The sequence below is a fragment of the Enhydra lutris genome, unplaced genomic scaffold (assembly GCF_002288905.1).
Source record: "Enhydra lutris kenyoni isolate GAN:26980312 unplaced genomic scaffold, ASM228890v2 scaffoldscaffold12, whole genome shotgun sequence".
In the NCBI taxonomy this organism is placed as follows: Eukaryota; Metazoa; Chordata; class Mammalia; order Carnivora; family Mustelidae; genus Enhydra; species Enhydra lutris.
In genome coordinates this window covers 64,823,373-64,839,742 of record NW_019154096.1, presented here as the reverse complement: position 1 = coordinate 64,839,742, position 16,370 = coordinate 64,823,373, and the positions used below count along the sequence as shown (strand labels likewise).

The 16,370-nt window shown below is 48.7% G+C and overlaps 1 protein-coding gene across 1 annotated transcript in view; it reads right to left on the bottom strand.

Annotated features, from left to right (window-relative positions):
- Positions 1-14,943, bottom strand: part of LOC111145035 (von Willebrand factor A domain containing 2) — a 37,287-nt gene extending 22,344 nt beyond the window's left edge. The window contains exons 1-4 of the mRNA XM_022499649.1: positions 14,892-14,943; positions 10,562-10,636; positions 8,677-8,810; positions 2,210-2,319 (exon numbers count right to left, since the gene is read on the bottom strand). Of these exons, the coding sequence (XP_022355357.1) occupies positions 2,210-2,319; positions 8,677-8,810; positions 10,562-10,636; positions 14,892-14,943 (371 nt within the window). The remainder of the gene's footprint in view (positions 1-2,209; positions 2,320-8,676; positions 8,811-10,561; positions 10,637-14,891) is intronic.
- Between the last annotated feature and the right edge of the window lie 1,427 nt (positions 14,944-16,370).

Sequence of the window (16,370 nt, the reverse complement as noted above, 5' to 3'; positions counted from 1 at the left end):
TTCACAGAGTTGGGCAAACATCCCCACTAAGTCCAAAACATTTCATCGCCCCCAAAAGCAGCCCTACACCCATTAGTAATCACTTCCTATCGCCCCCTCCTCGCCACCTCTGGTAGTGACTAATCTGCTTCTGTCTCCATGGATTTGCCTGTTCCAGACATTTCATATAAATGAGAACCCTATTCTCAAGGTTCATCCATGCTGGAGCATGAATCACGGCATCCTTCCTTTTTACGGCTGATAGACCACATTTGGTTTATCTGTTCATTCACTGGACATTTGTGTTGTTTCCATTTTTTGGCAATTCTAAACAATGCTACTCTGAACATGAGTATGCAAGTTTTTCTAGGGGCATACATTTTCAGGTTGTTGGGAATAGAGTCGTTGGGTCATATGGTAAATCTGTGTCTCGTTCCAAAGCTGCTGCACCATTTTACAGCCCTACCAGCGGTGCATGAGGGTTCCAGTTTCTCCACGTCCCTGTCAACACTTGCTGCTGTCTGCCATTTATCTTAGCCTCGCTAATGGGTGTGAGGTGGTGGTTCATTACAGTGTTGGATCGCATTTCCTTAATGGCTAAGGACACTGAGCATCTTCTCAAGTGCTTAATGACCATTTATATATCTTTTCCAGAGAAATGTCTGTTTATAAGGTTTCTTGTTGGGATGATGAAAATGGTCTAAAATTAGATTATAGCAATGGTTGTGTAACTCTGGAAAATACACTCAAAATCACTGAATTGTCCATATTAATTGTGTGGACTTTATGGTATTTAAATTAAATGTCAATAAGGTGTTTTTAAAAGGCTAATGTGCATAATAATCACAGGGCAGGGGGCAGTGGGAGAGATCTTTAAAAGGTACAGATCCTAAGTATCTAGTATCCAAGTATCCTAAGCCCGGAGAGGGAATCAGTAGGTCTGGGAGGAAACCAAGGCACCTGCATTTTGACACACTCCCTGGCCAAAGACCTCACTTTAACAACGGCTGCACTGGGTGTCAGAGCTCAGGACTGCTTCTCTATAAGAAACCATTCTTGGAGGCCTCAAGGATAGAAGGCTCCAAGGGAACTAGGAAAGACAAGTGCACACTAATGTTGTTTTTAACAAACATTTCAATGTGCTCTTTTCTTTTCCCTTGTACTTCCTTGCATTTGACTTGCCTCTCATTCCGTTCAGGGCACCCCTGGGCTGGGGTAAATAACCTGGGATGAAGTCACTGGGGGTTTCTGGGGCGTATAGGGCCCCCGTAGCTCCTGCCATGCCCAGTGTGGGGGTGCAGGCTTCTTGAGGGCACTGGCAGATGTACAGAGGCCCACGACTGGGGAAAGGGCCATAGAGTTCAGGGCTTCGGCAACTGCCGTTGGTGGCGGCCTATAAAGGGCTGGGACCTTGGCTGTCAGTGGCACTCCAGTGGGCACACGCCCCAAGGAGCAGGAGATACCGTAGAGGATACAGAGATCAGAGCAGAAAGAAAGGCCTTCTTTGGTGTGGGCTTGTGAATGCGTGTGTGTAGCATGAGTATATAACACACTTTCATACACATAGGGCTAGATGTGTGTATATAATATACATGTATATAAAACATATATCAGATAGATGTGTATTTACATATGCATATTTGCATATACACACATCAGTTGACTTGTATCGTGAATAATGTTACGACCCCACTACATACGTAATTTACGGGGCGTGTGTGTGTATGAGCTCTCAAAACCAGAGTCACACTGGAGGACAAGCAACATACAGAGCTATTCAGACATGTTTAAAGCATTCTTAATGACAGAGTGGCACCGGCTCTTTCTAGAAGAAAAAAACGAGGCTCCAAGAAGTATGGTGAGCCGTCCCAGCTGACAGTGGTGCCCAGGGAAAGAATGGGGAGAAAGAGCCAGTGTTCTTCCCACCACCTCACGCTCTTGACCGACCTCGACCTTCTCCACCTACTGGGTGCCAGGTTCACTGACTACTCCACACAACAGAAGCAAAAAGACTTCCTTTTTTACCTTGCACTTTTAAGCTCCCACCCAGGATGCTGTTACGTAATAATGAGGAGCAGTCCCGAGAGGCGAATTCTCATTACAGACTGTGCATCGCTGGGTTCTGGAAGCCAAACCACAGCCCGCTCTCGGGCCAATCACACCCTCCGAGGGAGCGATTTTAAGGGCAGCCGGCTGCGTCCTAACCCCGGCAGCACCTCATCATACATACTTGAAGACCATCCTCTTGATTTTTGCCTTCACGTCCTGCTGCGATGAAAGGGCATCCAAGGGGAATTCCAGACGCGGAGCGGAACTGAACTGCATCGCCCCCACTCTGACCTGCGGTAGGAGACAGAGGGCCCAGGGGTCTGAGAACGAGGTCAAGTCACAAGCATTCCTAAGGGAAAAGAAGGGACCAGAAAGGTGAATGACCCTGCCTCCCGCCCACTCAACAACTACCAGTGCCAGGGCTTTCTCCAGTGTCCCTAAAAGAAGGTTCCGAAGACCAGGAGGAGCATCTGGAAGGAAACAGGGAGTCGGCCCGCGTGCCATACAGACAACCACCAATTCAAACTTCTCAGCCCACGTTCCAGCAGCCCTCCGGCCTGGGCTGTCAGCATCTCTAGGGCAGGGTCTCTGGTTACGCGTCCGAAGGCCTCCCAGGAGCAGGCACTGTTTTCAGCAATCTCACGTGGTATTTCATTTGAACCCATGCAGGTGCCATCAATACTCAGGTAGCTGCTGGAGGAACCGAACTGCAGAGAGGACATGGGTCTGGCCCAGGGCTAGTGAGAAGGGACCCTGGGCCGTTGGACCCTCCTAATGTGCCTCCAGCCCTCGCTAAGCCTCAGGCACCAGGCTTGCCGTCTCAACCAGAATGGGCTTGCAGCAGAATGCACCTGGGGTGCCACAGAAGGGGGCCACAGCCTCCACACACACATCCTCGGGGAGGGGGATGGGCAGGGGGCAGTTGCCACACTGGGGAAAGGCCAGCTCTCAGACCGGAGTCACCCTGGAGGACAAGCAACACTGAAGCTGAAGTGATCCCACAGGCGAAGGAGCCAGAGCCATGGGTGATGCCAGATGGAGGACTTCCTCCGCTGGGGAAACGCCAACACCTTCCAAAACCAGAGAAGGGAAACTGAATAAAGTCACTTTCTGGGCCCTGAGGACGCCAGCCAGTCTTGAGCAGAAAAGGCTATACATGTTTAGGCCTCCTCTCGAGGGCGCACGCCCTGTACCCAGTCACTGGCTCTCTAAAGCCCCTCAAGAAACTGCATTCTCAGCTACGACTCTATTACCCGTCCCCAGTTCTGGCCAAGATTGCAAACAGGCCGTATGATTCATATTTAAGCAACCAGGCTGCCTTTTACCTACTACCTGAATTCCTGCACCGCCAATCCCTGAGCAGGCCTGGTGCTTTGGGGACCATCAAAGCACTCCGCCCCGCCCCAGCAGGCCAGCTGCACCTGCTCCAGGAGAGCACAGCCCAAAGGATCTTGGTTCAACAGGGAGTTCTAAGGAAGCGCTCGTAAGCATCTTCGGGAGGAAGAAATTTAAGTCTTGGGTGGGCGTGTGTGGGAGGTGGACGCTGGAAAACAGCAGCAGAGAAGCTCAGGAGATTCTGAGGAACAAAACATGTTGGAAATCTCCCTTGACGTTAGCTTAGGTTCCAGCGCCATCTCCAACTAGTGGGGAAGAGATGGTCCAGTGAAACTGGGACAACTGAACAGCCAGCTACAAAACAAAGCATCAGTCACTAATGGAGTCAGGATCTACATGTGAAAAAATGTAACCGTGAAAGTTCTGGAAGGAAACTAGAGAGAATTTCTTCATAACTTCAAAGTGGAGAAAGACCTTCCTATGCCTTGAAATCCAGAAGCCATAAAGGAAAAGACTGATAAATCTGACTACATAAAGAAAAGTTCTGCAGGGCAAAACATGCCATCATGCAATAAAAAATGAAGACAAATGGAAAATTGTTTGCAACTCAAGTCAGAGGCACAGGGTTAGTTGTCCCAATGTGTAAAAAGTGCCTAGGAATTGATATGTTAAAGACCAACAACACATTAGAAGAAATGGGCAAAGTATATGAACAGGGATTGCACAGGAAACACGAATGTCTCTTTAGTATGAGAGAAGGTGCTTAACTGTACCACATGGAGATGTTGCAAAAAGCTAAATACAATGTTTGCAAAGGAAACTAGCAAGGTCTCAAATATTGCTGGGAAGCACATAAATGTTACTGCATCCATGGAGAGCAATTTGTCAATATTTATTGGAAGTTACGACTGCAGGGGGTCTGGGTGGCTCAGTCAGGTCTGACTTTGGCTCATCTGACTTTGGCTCAGGTCACAATCCCAGGGTCCTGGGACACAGCCCAGAATCAGGCTCCCTGCTCAGTGGGGAGTCTGCTTCTCCCTCTGCCCCTTGCCCCACTCGGGCTCTCTCTCATTCATTCCCTCTCTCTCAAATAAATAATCTTTTTAAAAAAAGTTACAAAGTTACAATTACATAGGGCTACTGGGAATCCATCCTACAGATATACTTATGTGTGAAATAATGGATTTATAGGCTCACCGTGTATTTGTAATATCAAATGCCCATCAGTAGGGGATTGGTTAATTACACCTCAGGAAATCCTTATGACAGAATGTTAATAAGCTGTAAAAAATAATATAGATCTATATTAATGCCTATGTTACTTATATACTTAGATATGGAAAGACTTCCAAGATACCGTGAAGAGAAAAAGGCAAGGGATAGAACAGTGAATATAGCATGGTACACTTCATACTGCTTGTGTTTGGATGAAGTGATTCTGGAAGGATGATCAAGAAAGCTGGTAGGGACGGGCGCCTGGGGGGCACAGTCGGTTACATGTCTGACTCTTGGTTTCAGCTCTGGTCGTGATCTCAGGGTTGTGGGATCGGGCCCAGCGTCGGGCAGCACACTCAGCATGGAGTCTGCTTGAGACTCTCTCTCCCTCTGCCCCTCCCAACCATGCCTGCACGTATGTTCTCTCTCAAATCAATCAATCAATCTTCTTTTAAAAAAAGCAAGCAGGTAGGAAAACTGGGCAGATGGAAAATATATGAGTAGGAGGGACACTAGGCATTGACTGCATTTTAATTGAACCATGTGAATGGATTATTTAGTTAAAAAAAACTCCCTGGAGACCAGCAGCTGGGTATATTTACTTGAATTAAACAGGAAGGATACAACTTCAAAACAAAACAAGATAGAAATAACTTGAGTCAGTGGTTAAGACATTTAATGTAATTGGTGGTTTGGGAGCAAAGCAGTTTCCTTTTATCTTCAGTTGACTGTATGCTCAAGGGCAAGCCTGCCCGGATTTCTCGCGCTCTGTAATCACTCTGCTGCAGTCACCGTACTGGAGCCAGGAAGCAAACTTCTCAGCTTTTAATCACTGCGAGGAAGACTTCAAACACCTTCCATCCACCTCCACAACACAACATCCATAACAAGCCTTAACTTACAGCACCTTGAAAACTAAATTTTAGAAAGTAAAAAAAGGTGCAGATTCCTTGTGCATGGAGGTATAAGGAGGCACAGAAATGCAGCAGCAAATGCAGAAAGCCTCAAGCACGAATCAGATCAAACCGTCTTTAAAGGCTCTCCTGCAAACACCCTTTGCTAGCATTCCAGCAAGTCGGAGTGGCTCAAGCTCAAGCTCAAGGTCCAGCGGCTCACTAGCTCACTCAAACAGAGCCACCCGCCCCCCAAACCCTTTGTTCAAAGAATCTTGCTGGAGAAAGTTTTTCTCAGGTCCAGCCCCAAGAGAACTCTCTGAATGCCCAGATTCTGTCTGAATGAAATAGAGCCATTCCGCACCCTCTTTTGCCTGAACGTCATCATCGGCTTCCTTCATCTATGGAAATTTCCAGGGCTCTCACTGTTCTGGCTCCTTGTGATGGGTACTGAGTGGTTTGCCCATTTCTAGCCTAAAAATCAGCCTCCGGAACATAATGCCACATTTTAAATGTGGTCTGGCAACACCAAGCTTTAATTCCCTGAGTTCTGGGGAACTGTGGTTGACACAGCTGCACCGGTGCACACCAGCCATGAAGTCTTTTGTGGTGGTTTTCTTACCCTGTTGGAGGACGCTAAATTCCACCAGTGCCCACCCCTTACACATTACACACACACACACACACACACACACACACACACACACACACATTGCCACTATACCAGCTATCCATTTGCCATGCAATAGGGTATGACTTCTTGGTGTCACCTCATCTTGACCCAGGGGCTACCCACTGGGAGGGACAAAGGACCTAATGGAGCGAGTCCTGAGCTCAGAGTCAAGAGCTTCAGTTCTTCCACACTTAGCTGTTTCCTCCGATTACTGTGTTACCCCAGGCAGTTACCTAGCCTCTCTGAGCCTGTTTCTTCATCAGTAAAATGTTCACTTATACTCCACACAGCTCTTCTCTCCCAACCTACCATCCTCTGGGGCCTCCAGGCCTCCCATTTCAGGACACACACTACACCACTGCCAACATCAAGTGTTTGGTTTTTATGGCTCTTCCTCCACAAATAACTACTGAAACTTCATGGGGGGAATCGCCTCCTTTGGAAAACAGGACACTGTGCAGAAGAAGATGGGGATTCAGCAGTCTGTGGCCCTGGTCCTCTGAGGACCTGCGATGGCTTCACGGTTGGAACTTCCAGGCTGTCCAAACCCAGATGGAATAGAATCTGCTCTGGTGTCTTTGGACGGCCATGCCGGACGGCCTGCAGTCCAGGGTGATGGGCTTACTCTCCCCAAACTACCTGCCATTCTGGAGAAAATCTGGCTTTCATTAAAAGCCACTTTTGCTCTTCAGTCCTAGAGGTTTTTCTGGGATTAACCATGGAATGTCGTCTTGGAAAACCACTTCCTTCTGCAACCTGTTTGCAAGTAGTCTCTAATTCAAGTTAAGAATAGCTTTTTCAGATCAAAACACCCTTCTTAAATTTTGATTTTGGAGTAGGTTCACACAGCTCAAAATCCATCAAGTATATAAAAAAAGAAAAACAGGTGAGTCCCCCCACTGGATCTGCACCCCATCTGCTCAACAGCGAACCACTGTTCTCAGCCTCTTTACAGATCTCTCCAAGTACCAACACAGACTTTTTAGCTCCCTTTTTCATAAAAAGTCACACATTACATATGCCATTTGCCTCTTACTTTTTAGTCTCATCTGGGTCGGTGCCCCTCCATCTAAGAGAGCTTCCCCATTCACTTTCTACCACTGCCCCATGTTTCCCTTAGGAATGCACCCTAATGAATTCACCTGTCACCTGTGAGTGGGCGTTTGCATGACCTGAAATGTTTTATGATCATAAACAACTCTGCAAGGAATAACTGTCCAACACTTTGCATCTGTGGGAGTATCTGTAGAACACATTCCATGGGGTGGAATTCTTGAGCCATAGGGTCCACGCCTTTATAATTCCAATGGACGCTGCTGGACTCCCTCCCTAGAGTTTGCACCAGGTTATACCCCCGTCGCCAGCACGAACCCGCTTCTACAGATCTGCCAACGGGGCAGGTCACCAAACTGGGATTTTGCTAATCCCGAAAGTGAAAATGGTATTTTGGTGGGAGTTGTGCTGTTAGAGTGAGTGAGGTTGGGCATCTTTTCCTGCATCTAGGGGGCCACTTGTGTTTCAATTTTTGGGAACTGTGTTCGTTGCCCATTTTTCTATTGGGTTGTCCCAAGATGCCCCTTTCAGCAGCAGGAGCCACAGTTAGCACAGTCTGCTGCTGCCTGAGAGCAGCTCTCCGGAGCCAGGGAGAGCACGAGATGAACAAACTGGCTGAATTCACTCTGGCAGGAGTAGCTCCTCTCAAGCGAACGTGTGGGGTAGGAGGCCCACTTCATACAGGGGCTCTGCCCTTCAGAGGGAGAGTTTTTGTCTGTCTCGGTATGCTTTCCCTTTCCCGCTCCTCCATAAGCTCCTCTTCCCAGTGGGAACCAAGAAGGTGGGTCAGCCCGTGACTCACACGTGGCCAGAGCATCTTTCCCCCCTGACTACTGGGATTGGGCAAGGGACTGTCATGTGACCTATGCCTTAGCCAATAGCAGCCCTCCCTTGGACCGGCTGCTGCCGGCGCAGGGAAAGAAATCCATCTTCCTTTTACTGGGATCAGTAGCTTGAAAGGCAGTACAGGGCAAATGTGCCATGTAAGGAGAGGCTGCGTGGGAAGGAAGCTTTACAAGGAACGCAAAACTGAGGAGAAAAACGGACAGAATGAGGCTTCAGACCCTACCATGCCTAGAACCAGGACCACCCCCTTGGTGTTCCTGTTCCACAAGCCAGCAAAATGTCCTCTTCTTCTTCTTCTTCTATTTGTTTTAAAAACTTATTTATTTATTCATTTATTTGTTCATTTATGTATTCATTCATTCATTCATTCATTCGGGAGAGAGAGAGAGAGCTCACGCACACGTGAGCCGGGGAAGGGGCAAAGGGAGAGGGAGACTCCCCAGCCCCCGAGGCGGGCTCGCTCCCTAACCCTGACACCACAGAAGACCACAACCCAAGCGCATATCAAGAGTCGGATGCGTAACCCACTGGGCCACCCAGGCGCCCGTGAATGTCCTCTTCTGCTTAGAACTGGATTTCTGTCACTTGCAACCCAAGATGCCCGAATGCAAGGAAGATAAGGCTTGCACTCACCCTCTCAGGGTTGATGTCCAGAGCGTCACAGACCGTGATGGCAAAGTGCTTAGACCTCTCAAAGCTCCCCTTCCCGACACTGTGCGATCCATCTATCAGAAACAGGAAGTCCACTGCTGCCAAGCACCGCATCACTAGGGGAGAGTGGAACACAGTGGCTGACAACCGGCCTCCCTGCCCTCCGGTCCCCAGAGGGGCGCCCTCCTGAAGCAGAGCGGAGGCAGAGACAACTTCAGGGTACATCGGGCTGCTGCTCTTCTTAGCCCATGCATGAAAATAACGCAGGAGAAGGTCCCAGCCAGAGGCAGCTCTCCTCTGCAGCAGGAAGTACACTCCCCCGCCCTCACAGTGGGCACAAAGTTGACAAACAGGCCTTGCGCAGAAGTCTGTGTACTACTGGAGGAGTCTAACTCAGGCATGGGAACGGAGCCCCAGGAGAGAACGGGCTACTGGACCGGTGAGGGATACTGAAGAGCCTTGGTCCCAGCCCTTGGGGGCCACAATCTAGTCCAGGATCCAGCCAGAAACCCTGGTACCTGAAGCTGCATTATCCCAGAGTTCAAGCGAGGGCGGCACTGACGGGGTCTTCCCTCCATGCCATGCACTGCTCCCAGCACTCTCTTATAACCACCCTAAGATAGACTGCTATTTAAAAAAAATTTTTTAACAGGTTTATTGAGATACAATTCACATACCAAGGAATTCATCCATTTAAAATATATACTTCAGGGGGCACCTGGGTGGCTCAGCTGATTAAGCATATTTTGATTTCAGCTCCAGTCATGATCTCAGGGCTGTGAGGCTGAGCCCTGTGCTGGGTGGGCTCTGTGCTGAGCATCGACCCTGCTTGGGGAGCTCTCTCTCCCTCTATCTCTGCCCCTCTCCAGCTCGTGCATTCTCTCTCTCAAAAATAAAATAAAATAAAATATATGATTCAGTGGCTTTTAGAATATTCACAGATACATTCCATCCTCACCACAGTCAAATTTAAAACATTTTCCATCACCTCAAAAAGAAACTCTAGGGGAAACTGGGTGGCTCAGTGGGTTGAGCCTCTGCCTTCAGCTCAGGTCATGATCTCAGGGTCCTGGGATCGAGCCCGACATCGGGCTCTCTGCTTAATGGAGAGCCTGCTTCCCCCTCTCTCTCTGCCTGCCTCTCTGCCTACTTGTGGTCTCTCTCTCTCTCTCGCTCTCTCTCTGTCAAATAAATAAATAAATAAAAATTTATTTAAAAAAAAAAAGGAAAGAAACTCTATACCCTTTAGCTATCAGCTCCCTAGATCCCCACCCCACTCCTAAATAAATGTATGGTTTTTATTGCCGGTGGAGAGAGGAGGAAAGAAGGGCACAGGGCAATTCAGTAACTTCGCTAAGGCCAAAGTACAAGTAAGCAGTGGAGCTAGGAAGCAAACTCAGGCTGTCTAGCTCCAGAATCCACGCCCTACCACCTCCCCATCAGGATGTAGGAGAGCGGAGATCAGAGAAGCACCAGAGAAAAGGCACCACCCAGAAGGCACTGACTGAAGGGGATTTCACCAGAGAGGGAGGCAAGGGACACGCAAGGTCTCTGGGAACAGGCTGGTATGGCTTGAGCAGGTGGAGGAGATGTTGAAAAGGGAGGAAGAGGAAGGAACATGGTGGGAGAGGAGGCTGGTTGGGAAGATGGTAGTCACATAGCCGAGGACTCCCAAGCAAGACCAAGAAATTCAGCAACAAGGATTTACCCAAGGTTTTCACCCAGAATAGAGATCTGGATCAGGCCTGTTTGGGGAAAATGACTCTGGCCACAATGTCAAAGGAAGATGGGAGTCGGGCAAGAACATTCTGGAGTCATGCAGAGGCCAGCATGGGGGTCTAGAAGGTCGAAGAACACATGGGCTTACTTTTGCTGGCGGCTGAAATCTTCCCAATGGTCTCCCTGCTTACGTGGACTTCCTGAAGCGCATGAGACAGGGGTACTAGGAGAGAAGACACCAGAAGCAGTCAGTGCAAAGCAGAAAGGGGAGGAGTCTTAGTCCACATTATGTGACCAGAACCAACGGGTAGTAGAAGGGAAAACTGGAATGTGAACGAATTTAAGGATGTTGCATCTCAAAAATCACCACATGGACAGCATAAAGAAATCCCTCCAATTACTTCACTTCTGTCAGGTAACCTGGTATTTAAATTTGGGTATTTTGAAGCAAAAAATTAAAAATTTATGTAGAAGACGAGGTGTGATTCTGATGAGTTCTGCCCCTGGTTAGGCATGATAACTGGATGGTTCCCCCCCCAGGGTGTAGCACCTTGTCATAAAAATTAACCCTGGGTATAAACATCCAATTTATAGACAAGCACAGGGAAAATGTTTGAACAGGTGACAAAATATTTTTAACCCAAACCATAAGATACCCTTTTAACTGTGAAATTAACCAACCAGCTTCTCTACTTAAATGTAAATGGGGAAAGATCAAATCAGGAGAAACCTTCCCAGTGATGGCGGTGAACACTGGTACAACCCTTTTAGAAAAAAATTTGGCCACATGAATGAAGAGTCCTAAAGCTACTTACAGCCTTTGCCCCTGCAGTATCAGACCTGGGAAGGGATTCGAAGGAAGAACAGGGAGAGGGGAAAAGGCACATGGGGACTCTCCTTTCGGGTTGACTTATGATGGAGAGATGGTGGGGATAACGAATCCCAGCGAGATGGGGCTATGAGTAAACACTCATAAATTTGTTCAGCACGATTTGTTCAGCGCGATTAATATGAACAAGGGCCAAGAAGTTTTGGGGGAGGAAGTCCGTGAATACATCTTTCATTCTCTTACAGGATGTCCAGTAAAATGGTAATGATGGTTGATTTACAAAATAAACTCTGACAGCAGGGGTAATATGTCAAGGAAGCCCCAGGACTGCTGAACATGAGCCAATCATGGTGGACATCCTGAAGGCCACGAGGTGCCACTTGGAGGGCTATTTCGAGAAGCCACGTGCACACAGTTGATGTCTGGTGGCAGAAGTCCCCGTGCTTTATCCATGTCCACGTGTGGTGGGTGAGCACAGAGGAAATAAAATGAGGTGGGCAGAGCAGGGGAGCAGGCCGGTGGGGGGCAGATGAAGGAACGATGGGCGTGGGGGCGCTGCTGGGAACGCGGGAACGGGGAGTAGAGCCGGGGAATCACACCAGGCCGGTATGTTGGGCCCAAGGGGCTCTGTGACTGCCAGGAAAGTGATTAGGAGAGAGAAACCAAAAGAAAAAGTCAGGGTCTGGGATGGGGACGCCTCTTGCTTGAGACACCCCCTGCCCCCCTTAGTCCCCCACCCTCTGGGCTCGACCCAGCCCCATCTTCTCTGGCTCCTTTCCACTCCCTACTCCCCAGTGCAAACAAAAGTATTTCCCAGTTCTCCCCACCTAGCCTTTGAGCAGTCGGTTTCTGCTCACCTGATCTGCCCTGTTCCCAATCTCACTCACATAGGATGGTTCTTGGCCAAAATGCTGAACCAGCCATTAGCCCCACAGACAAGAGCCATCAAATATCGTTGGTGGGGTCTGGGACAATCTGCCACTGCGGTTTTGCCACCAGAGGCAGAAACAAGACAAACTACAAATAAAGACTGTAGACTGGGTTTACGGGGAGGAGAAAAAAAAAAAAAAAGCCACCCTTCCACTTGCATAAAAAATGGCACATGTTAAGACAGAGGCTGGGCAATGCATCAAAACCTGAAAATTGACCCAATAATAATAAAGTACATTGGTCTTCCAGAACACAGAGGCTCTCTGCTTCTTGTAGGCTCAACAGCCCGGCTGCCCCCCGCCCATCAGGCCGAGCTGCTCCCATCAGCCCAGCAGCCCTGGGAGCTCCCGAGGGCAGGAACGCTTCCATCCATCCTCTGCAAAGCCTAGCCCAGCTCTCTGTACACCACAGACACGCACTAAGGTTTCCCAGATAAGTCCATGAAGTATTGCAAAGGGCCCAGCAGCCAAGGAATCTCCAAGGCCCTACAAAGAACAGAAAAGTGCTGGACCTTTTTACAAGTCTTACCAGCAAATTCCCCAGCTGGAGACAGGCCAGCAGCCTCCCCCTGAGAGGAAGGCAGAGGAGCTTGGTGACCAGAGACCACTCACTAAAGATGTCACTCCGCCAATGTGTCCTTCTCTACCACGTGCTCAGCAGTTATGAACTGTGCCAGGCTTTAGATGACCCCTCCTTGTGCTGTGGGTGATGTCCCCATGGCTCCCCTATGACGTTACTCAGAATTTTGCAGGGCTTCCCCCTGAAATAGGGAGCTGATGAATGTTGGACTCATGTTTCCTCTCTGAACCGATGCAGCCGCGCCTCGGGAGGCCGCCTACCCAGGCTCCAAAACGTCAATCTCCTGCAGGGCTGGGTGGGGCTCAGGAGCGGGCAAGGCTGAGAATCACCAGTCGGACCCTCCCACTCTACCGGTAAGAGAGCAGAGGCCTAGTCGGATGATTCCTGTACCTTCTCCTCCCCTAGAGGATCCCTGAGTGGTGAGGCCAGCCCAGAAGTTAGGAGAGAGTCATTTGTCCCAGCTCTGCTCCCAACAGCTGTGTGACCCTGGGCAAGTCACAGGCCTCACTGGGCCTCCCCGACCTCATCTGTCCAACCCAGAGATGGTCAGGACAAGCGCTCTGTAAACTGGACAGGGCTGCAAAAGGCGAACTCCGCAATGAACTAGAGCAGAACCAGAGCCTGAGCCTCCGGGGACCACGTTCAGGCCCTGTCCCCAAACAGATCTCATTGCTCCCCAGACCCCTCACCACGAAGCTACAATGTTACACCGTCTACCCACACGCCTTAAAGAGGGAGGCTGGCGGGCTAAGCAACCACCCACCTTCTTCCAGCCTCTCTTATCTCCCAGCCCTCAGGGAACAGGCCGGAGGTAACAGGGTTCAACATAGCAGAGTCTCAGAGACCACAAGAGGACCCTGAGCTAGACTGGGATGGCTGGGTACCCTGCCCACTTGTTCTTACTTGTAGGACTAACCTGAACTCTGATTCCTCTCTACCATCTCATTTTAACAAGGCTAGAACTCGGGAGGGGAGTAAACAAAGTTGCTTTGCTCCATTATTCATTCATCCGTGCACTTCTGGAACACTTCTGTGCGCCAGGTCCGGCGCTGGGTGCCGAGTGCCGAGATTATGCAGTGGTGAGTACACAACATGTAGAATCTCTTTCTCATGGAGCTTCTATCTGGTACAGAAGATGGACACTGAGTCTTTAAAAATTCACAAAGGAGGACTACATAGCAGAGGTGCCCGGGGCTACAGGTCTTAGAGGAAATGGCCTGACCTGGGGGACCAGGAGGAACTGTGCTGGGTGCTGATGGATGCATAGTTTACTGGGCCAGCAGTGTTGGGTGAAGGGGCGATCTAGGCAGAGGTATCACCATAACTGAGAACCCCCCAGGCAGAAAGGGAGCAAGGGGGCTGGGCGGGACTGGAAGGAATAAGGGCTGTGGCATAGAGGGAAAGGGTGCCAGACGATGCCTGGGGGCCTGGGGTCCAATCAAGCAAGGTCTCTTTAGAGCAATGAGGTAACATTTGAAATTTGAGGCAAGGGGCACCTGGGTACCCAGGCATCTGGCTTCAACTCCAGTCATGATCTCAGGTACTGGGATCGAGCCCCATGCTCGATCGAGCCTGCTCTCCCTCTCCTTCTGAGCCTCCCCACTGCTCGCTCTTGCTTTCTCTCTAATAAACTTTTTAAAAAAATCTAGGCAGGGTATAGGGGTGGAGAGGGGTCCAGGCATGATCAGATTCGCATTATTTTTTTTTTTTAAAGATTTATTTTTTTATTTTAGAGAGAGCATGGTGGGGGTGTGTGGAAGGCAGAGGGAGAGGGAGAGAATCTCCAGTGGACCTCCCATTGAGTGCAGCGCCCAATGTGGGGCTCGATCTCATGACCCTGAGATGACCTGAGCCAAAATCAAGTGTTGGACGCCTAAGTTAGCCACCCAGCACCCCAGATTTACATTTTGAAATGACTATTCTGTGCACAGTGGTGTGGAGCAGAACCAGGTGGAACCAGGGAGACCAATTGGGAGACTACTGCAGTGGTCCAAGCACAAGATGATGGGGCTCACATTAGGCAGGTGGCCGTGGAGTAGAGAGTTGCAGATGTATTTGAGAGGCCTCTAGAAGTTAAAATCGACAGGAAGTGAAGCAAACCAAACTCCTCAACACGTTACTCCTGACCAAAAAAGCTTACCTCCAGAAAACAGGAAAATGAAGAGGACTTCCAGCAACAGGAAAGAGGGCATGTTGATTTACCTACAGGACAGGACAGGAAAAAAAGCATCAGCAATTAGCTCTGTGCATCCCCAGGTCACCCCCAAATGAGAAGACAACTACTCAGCCTTTTCGAGGGCACAAAGATGACCCTAGAGGCTCTTCCTTGCCACAATAACTGTATTAGCCTGGAAAAGAACCATTGGAGACTTTGCTCCAAAGATTTTGTTTCAAAGGATGGTCTAACATCTTTCCCAGACACCTATCCTCCCACCCCCGAAGCTCCTTCACAGGCTCCAGGAAGGTATGCTGTACCCAAGGTTGAGTCCTGGGTCCTAGCCTGGCCAGGCCCTGACCAGCCCATGTCCTTGAATAAAGTCCCTTCCTCTCAACGCCTCTGTTTCTTATGAGGTGTTAGAATCAGAGAGATTAAAGATTTGATTTCCAATGTCCTCATTTTCTGAAACCTTCTAGCAAGGTCTCAAAGCCTATACTTTCTAAATTATAAAAAGTAATGCACCTGGGTGCTTGGGTGGCTCAGCCAGTGAAGCATCTGCCTTTAGCTCAGGTCTTGATCTCAGGGTCCTGGGATCAAGCCCCACTTCGGGCTCCGTGCTTGGCGGGGAAGCCTGGTTCTTGCTCTCCCTCTGCCCTACCCCCTGCTTGTGTTCCTGCTCTCGCTATCTCTGCATCAAATAAATAAATCAAATCTTTAAAAATTAAAAAAAAAATTTTTTTAAATAATATGGCTGAGGGGCGCCTGGGTGGCTCAGTGGGTTAAGTCGCTGCCTTCGGCTCGGGTCGTGATCTCAGGGTCCTGGGATCGAGTCCCGCATCGGGCTCTCTGCTCGGCAGGAAGCCTGCTTCCCTCTCTCTCTCTGCCTGCCTCTCCGTCTACTTGTGATCTCTCTCTGTCAAATAAATAAATAACATCTTTAAAAAAAAATATGGCTGAAGAAGAAACAAAAGGGGTTTTTAAAAATTATTATTGCCCAATCATGTTTATAGTACAGGTAAGATTCAGTTCCGTGGGGCCTGATAACAATTTTTGAGGAAAATAAGGGAGGAAAGTAAAAGCTTTTAGTAAGAACGATAGACTATAATTTTGATTCTATAAGAGCACATACATGAGACATACTTCTTATTTTAGCCATGAGGCCCAGGAAATGGATCCTTCATTATCTTTTCAACCACAAAGACATGCTGTACAATTCAGACGGTCTTACACTTACACTTTAGCGAGTGTACTTGCAAGTAATATAAGGAGAAAAGGATCATATAGAATGAAATTTATAGATTTTTTTTTTCCCAGTACAATTTAGCAGGGAGAAATTAAAAAATATCTGAACAACAGGTTCTGGAAATTCAATTTTTTGCCTTGGAGGTTTCCATACTCATTCAAGGTCTTATCCTTCACATTAAACTTGCCCATCAAAAAAAAAAAAAAAAAAAAAAAAAA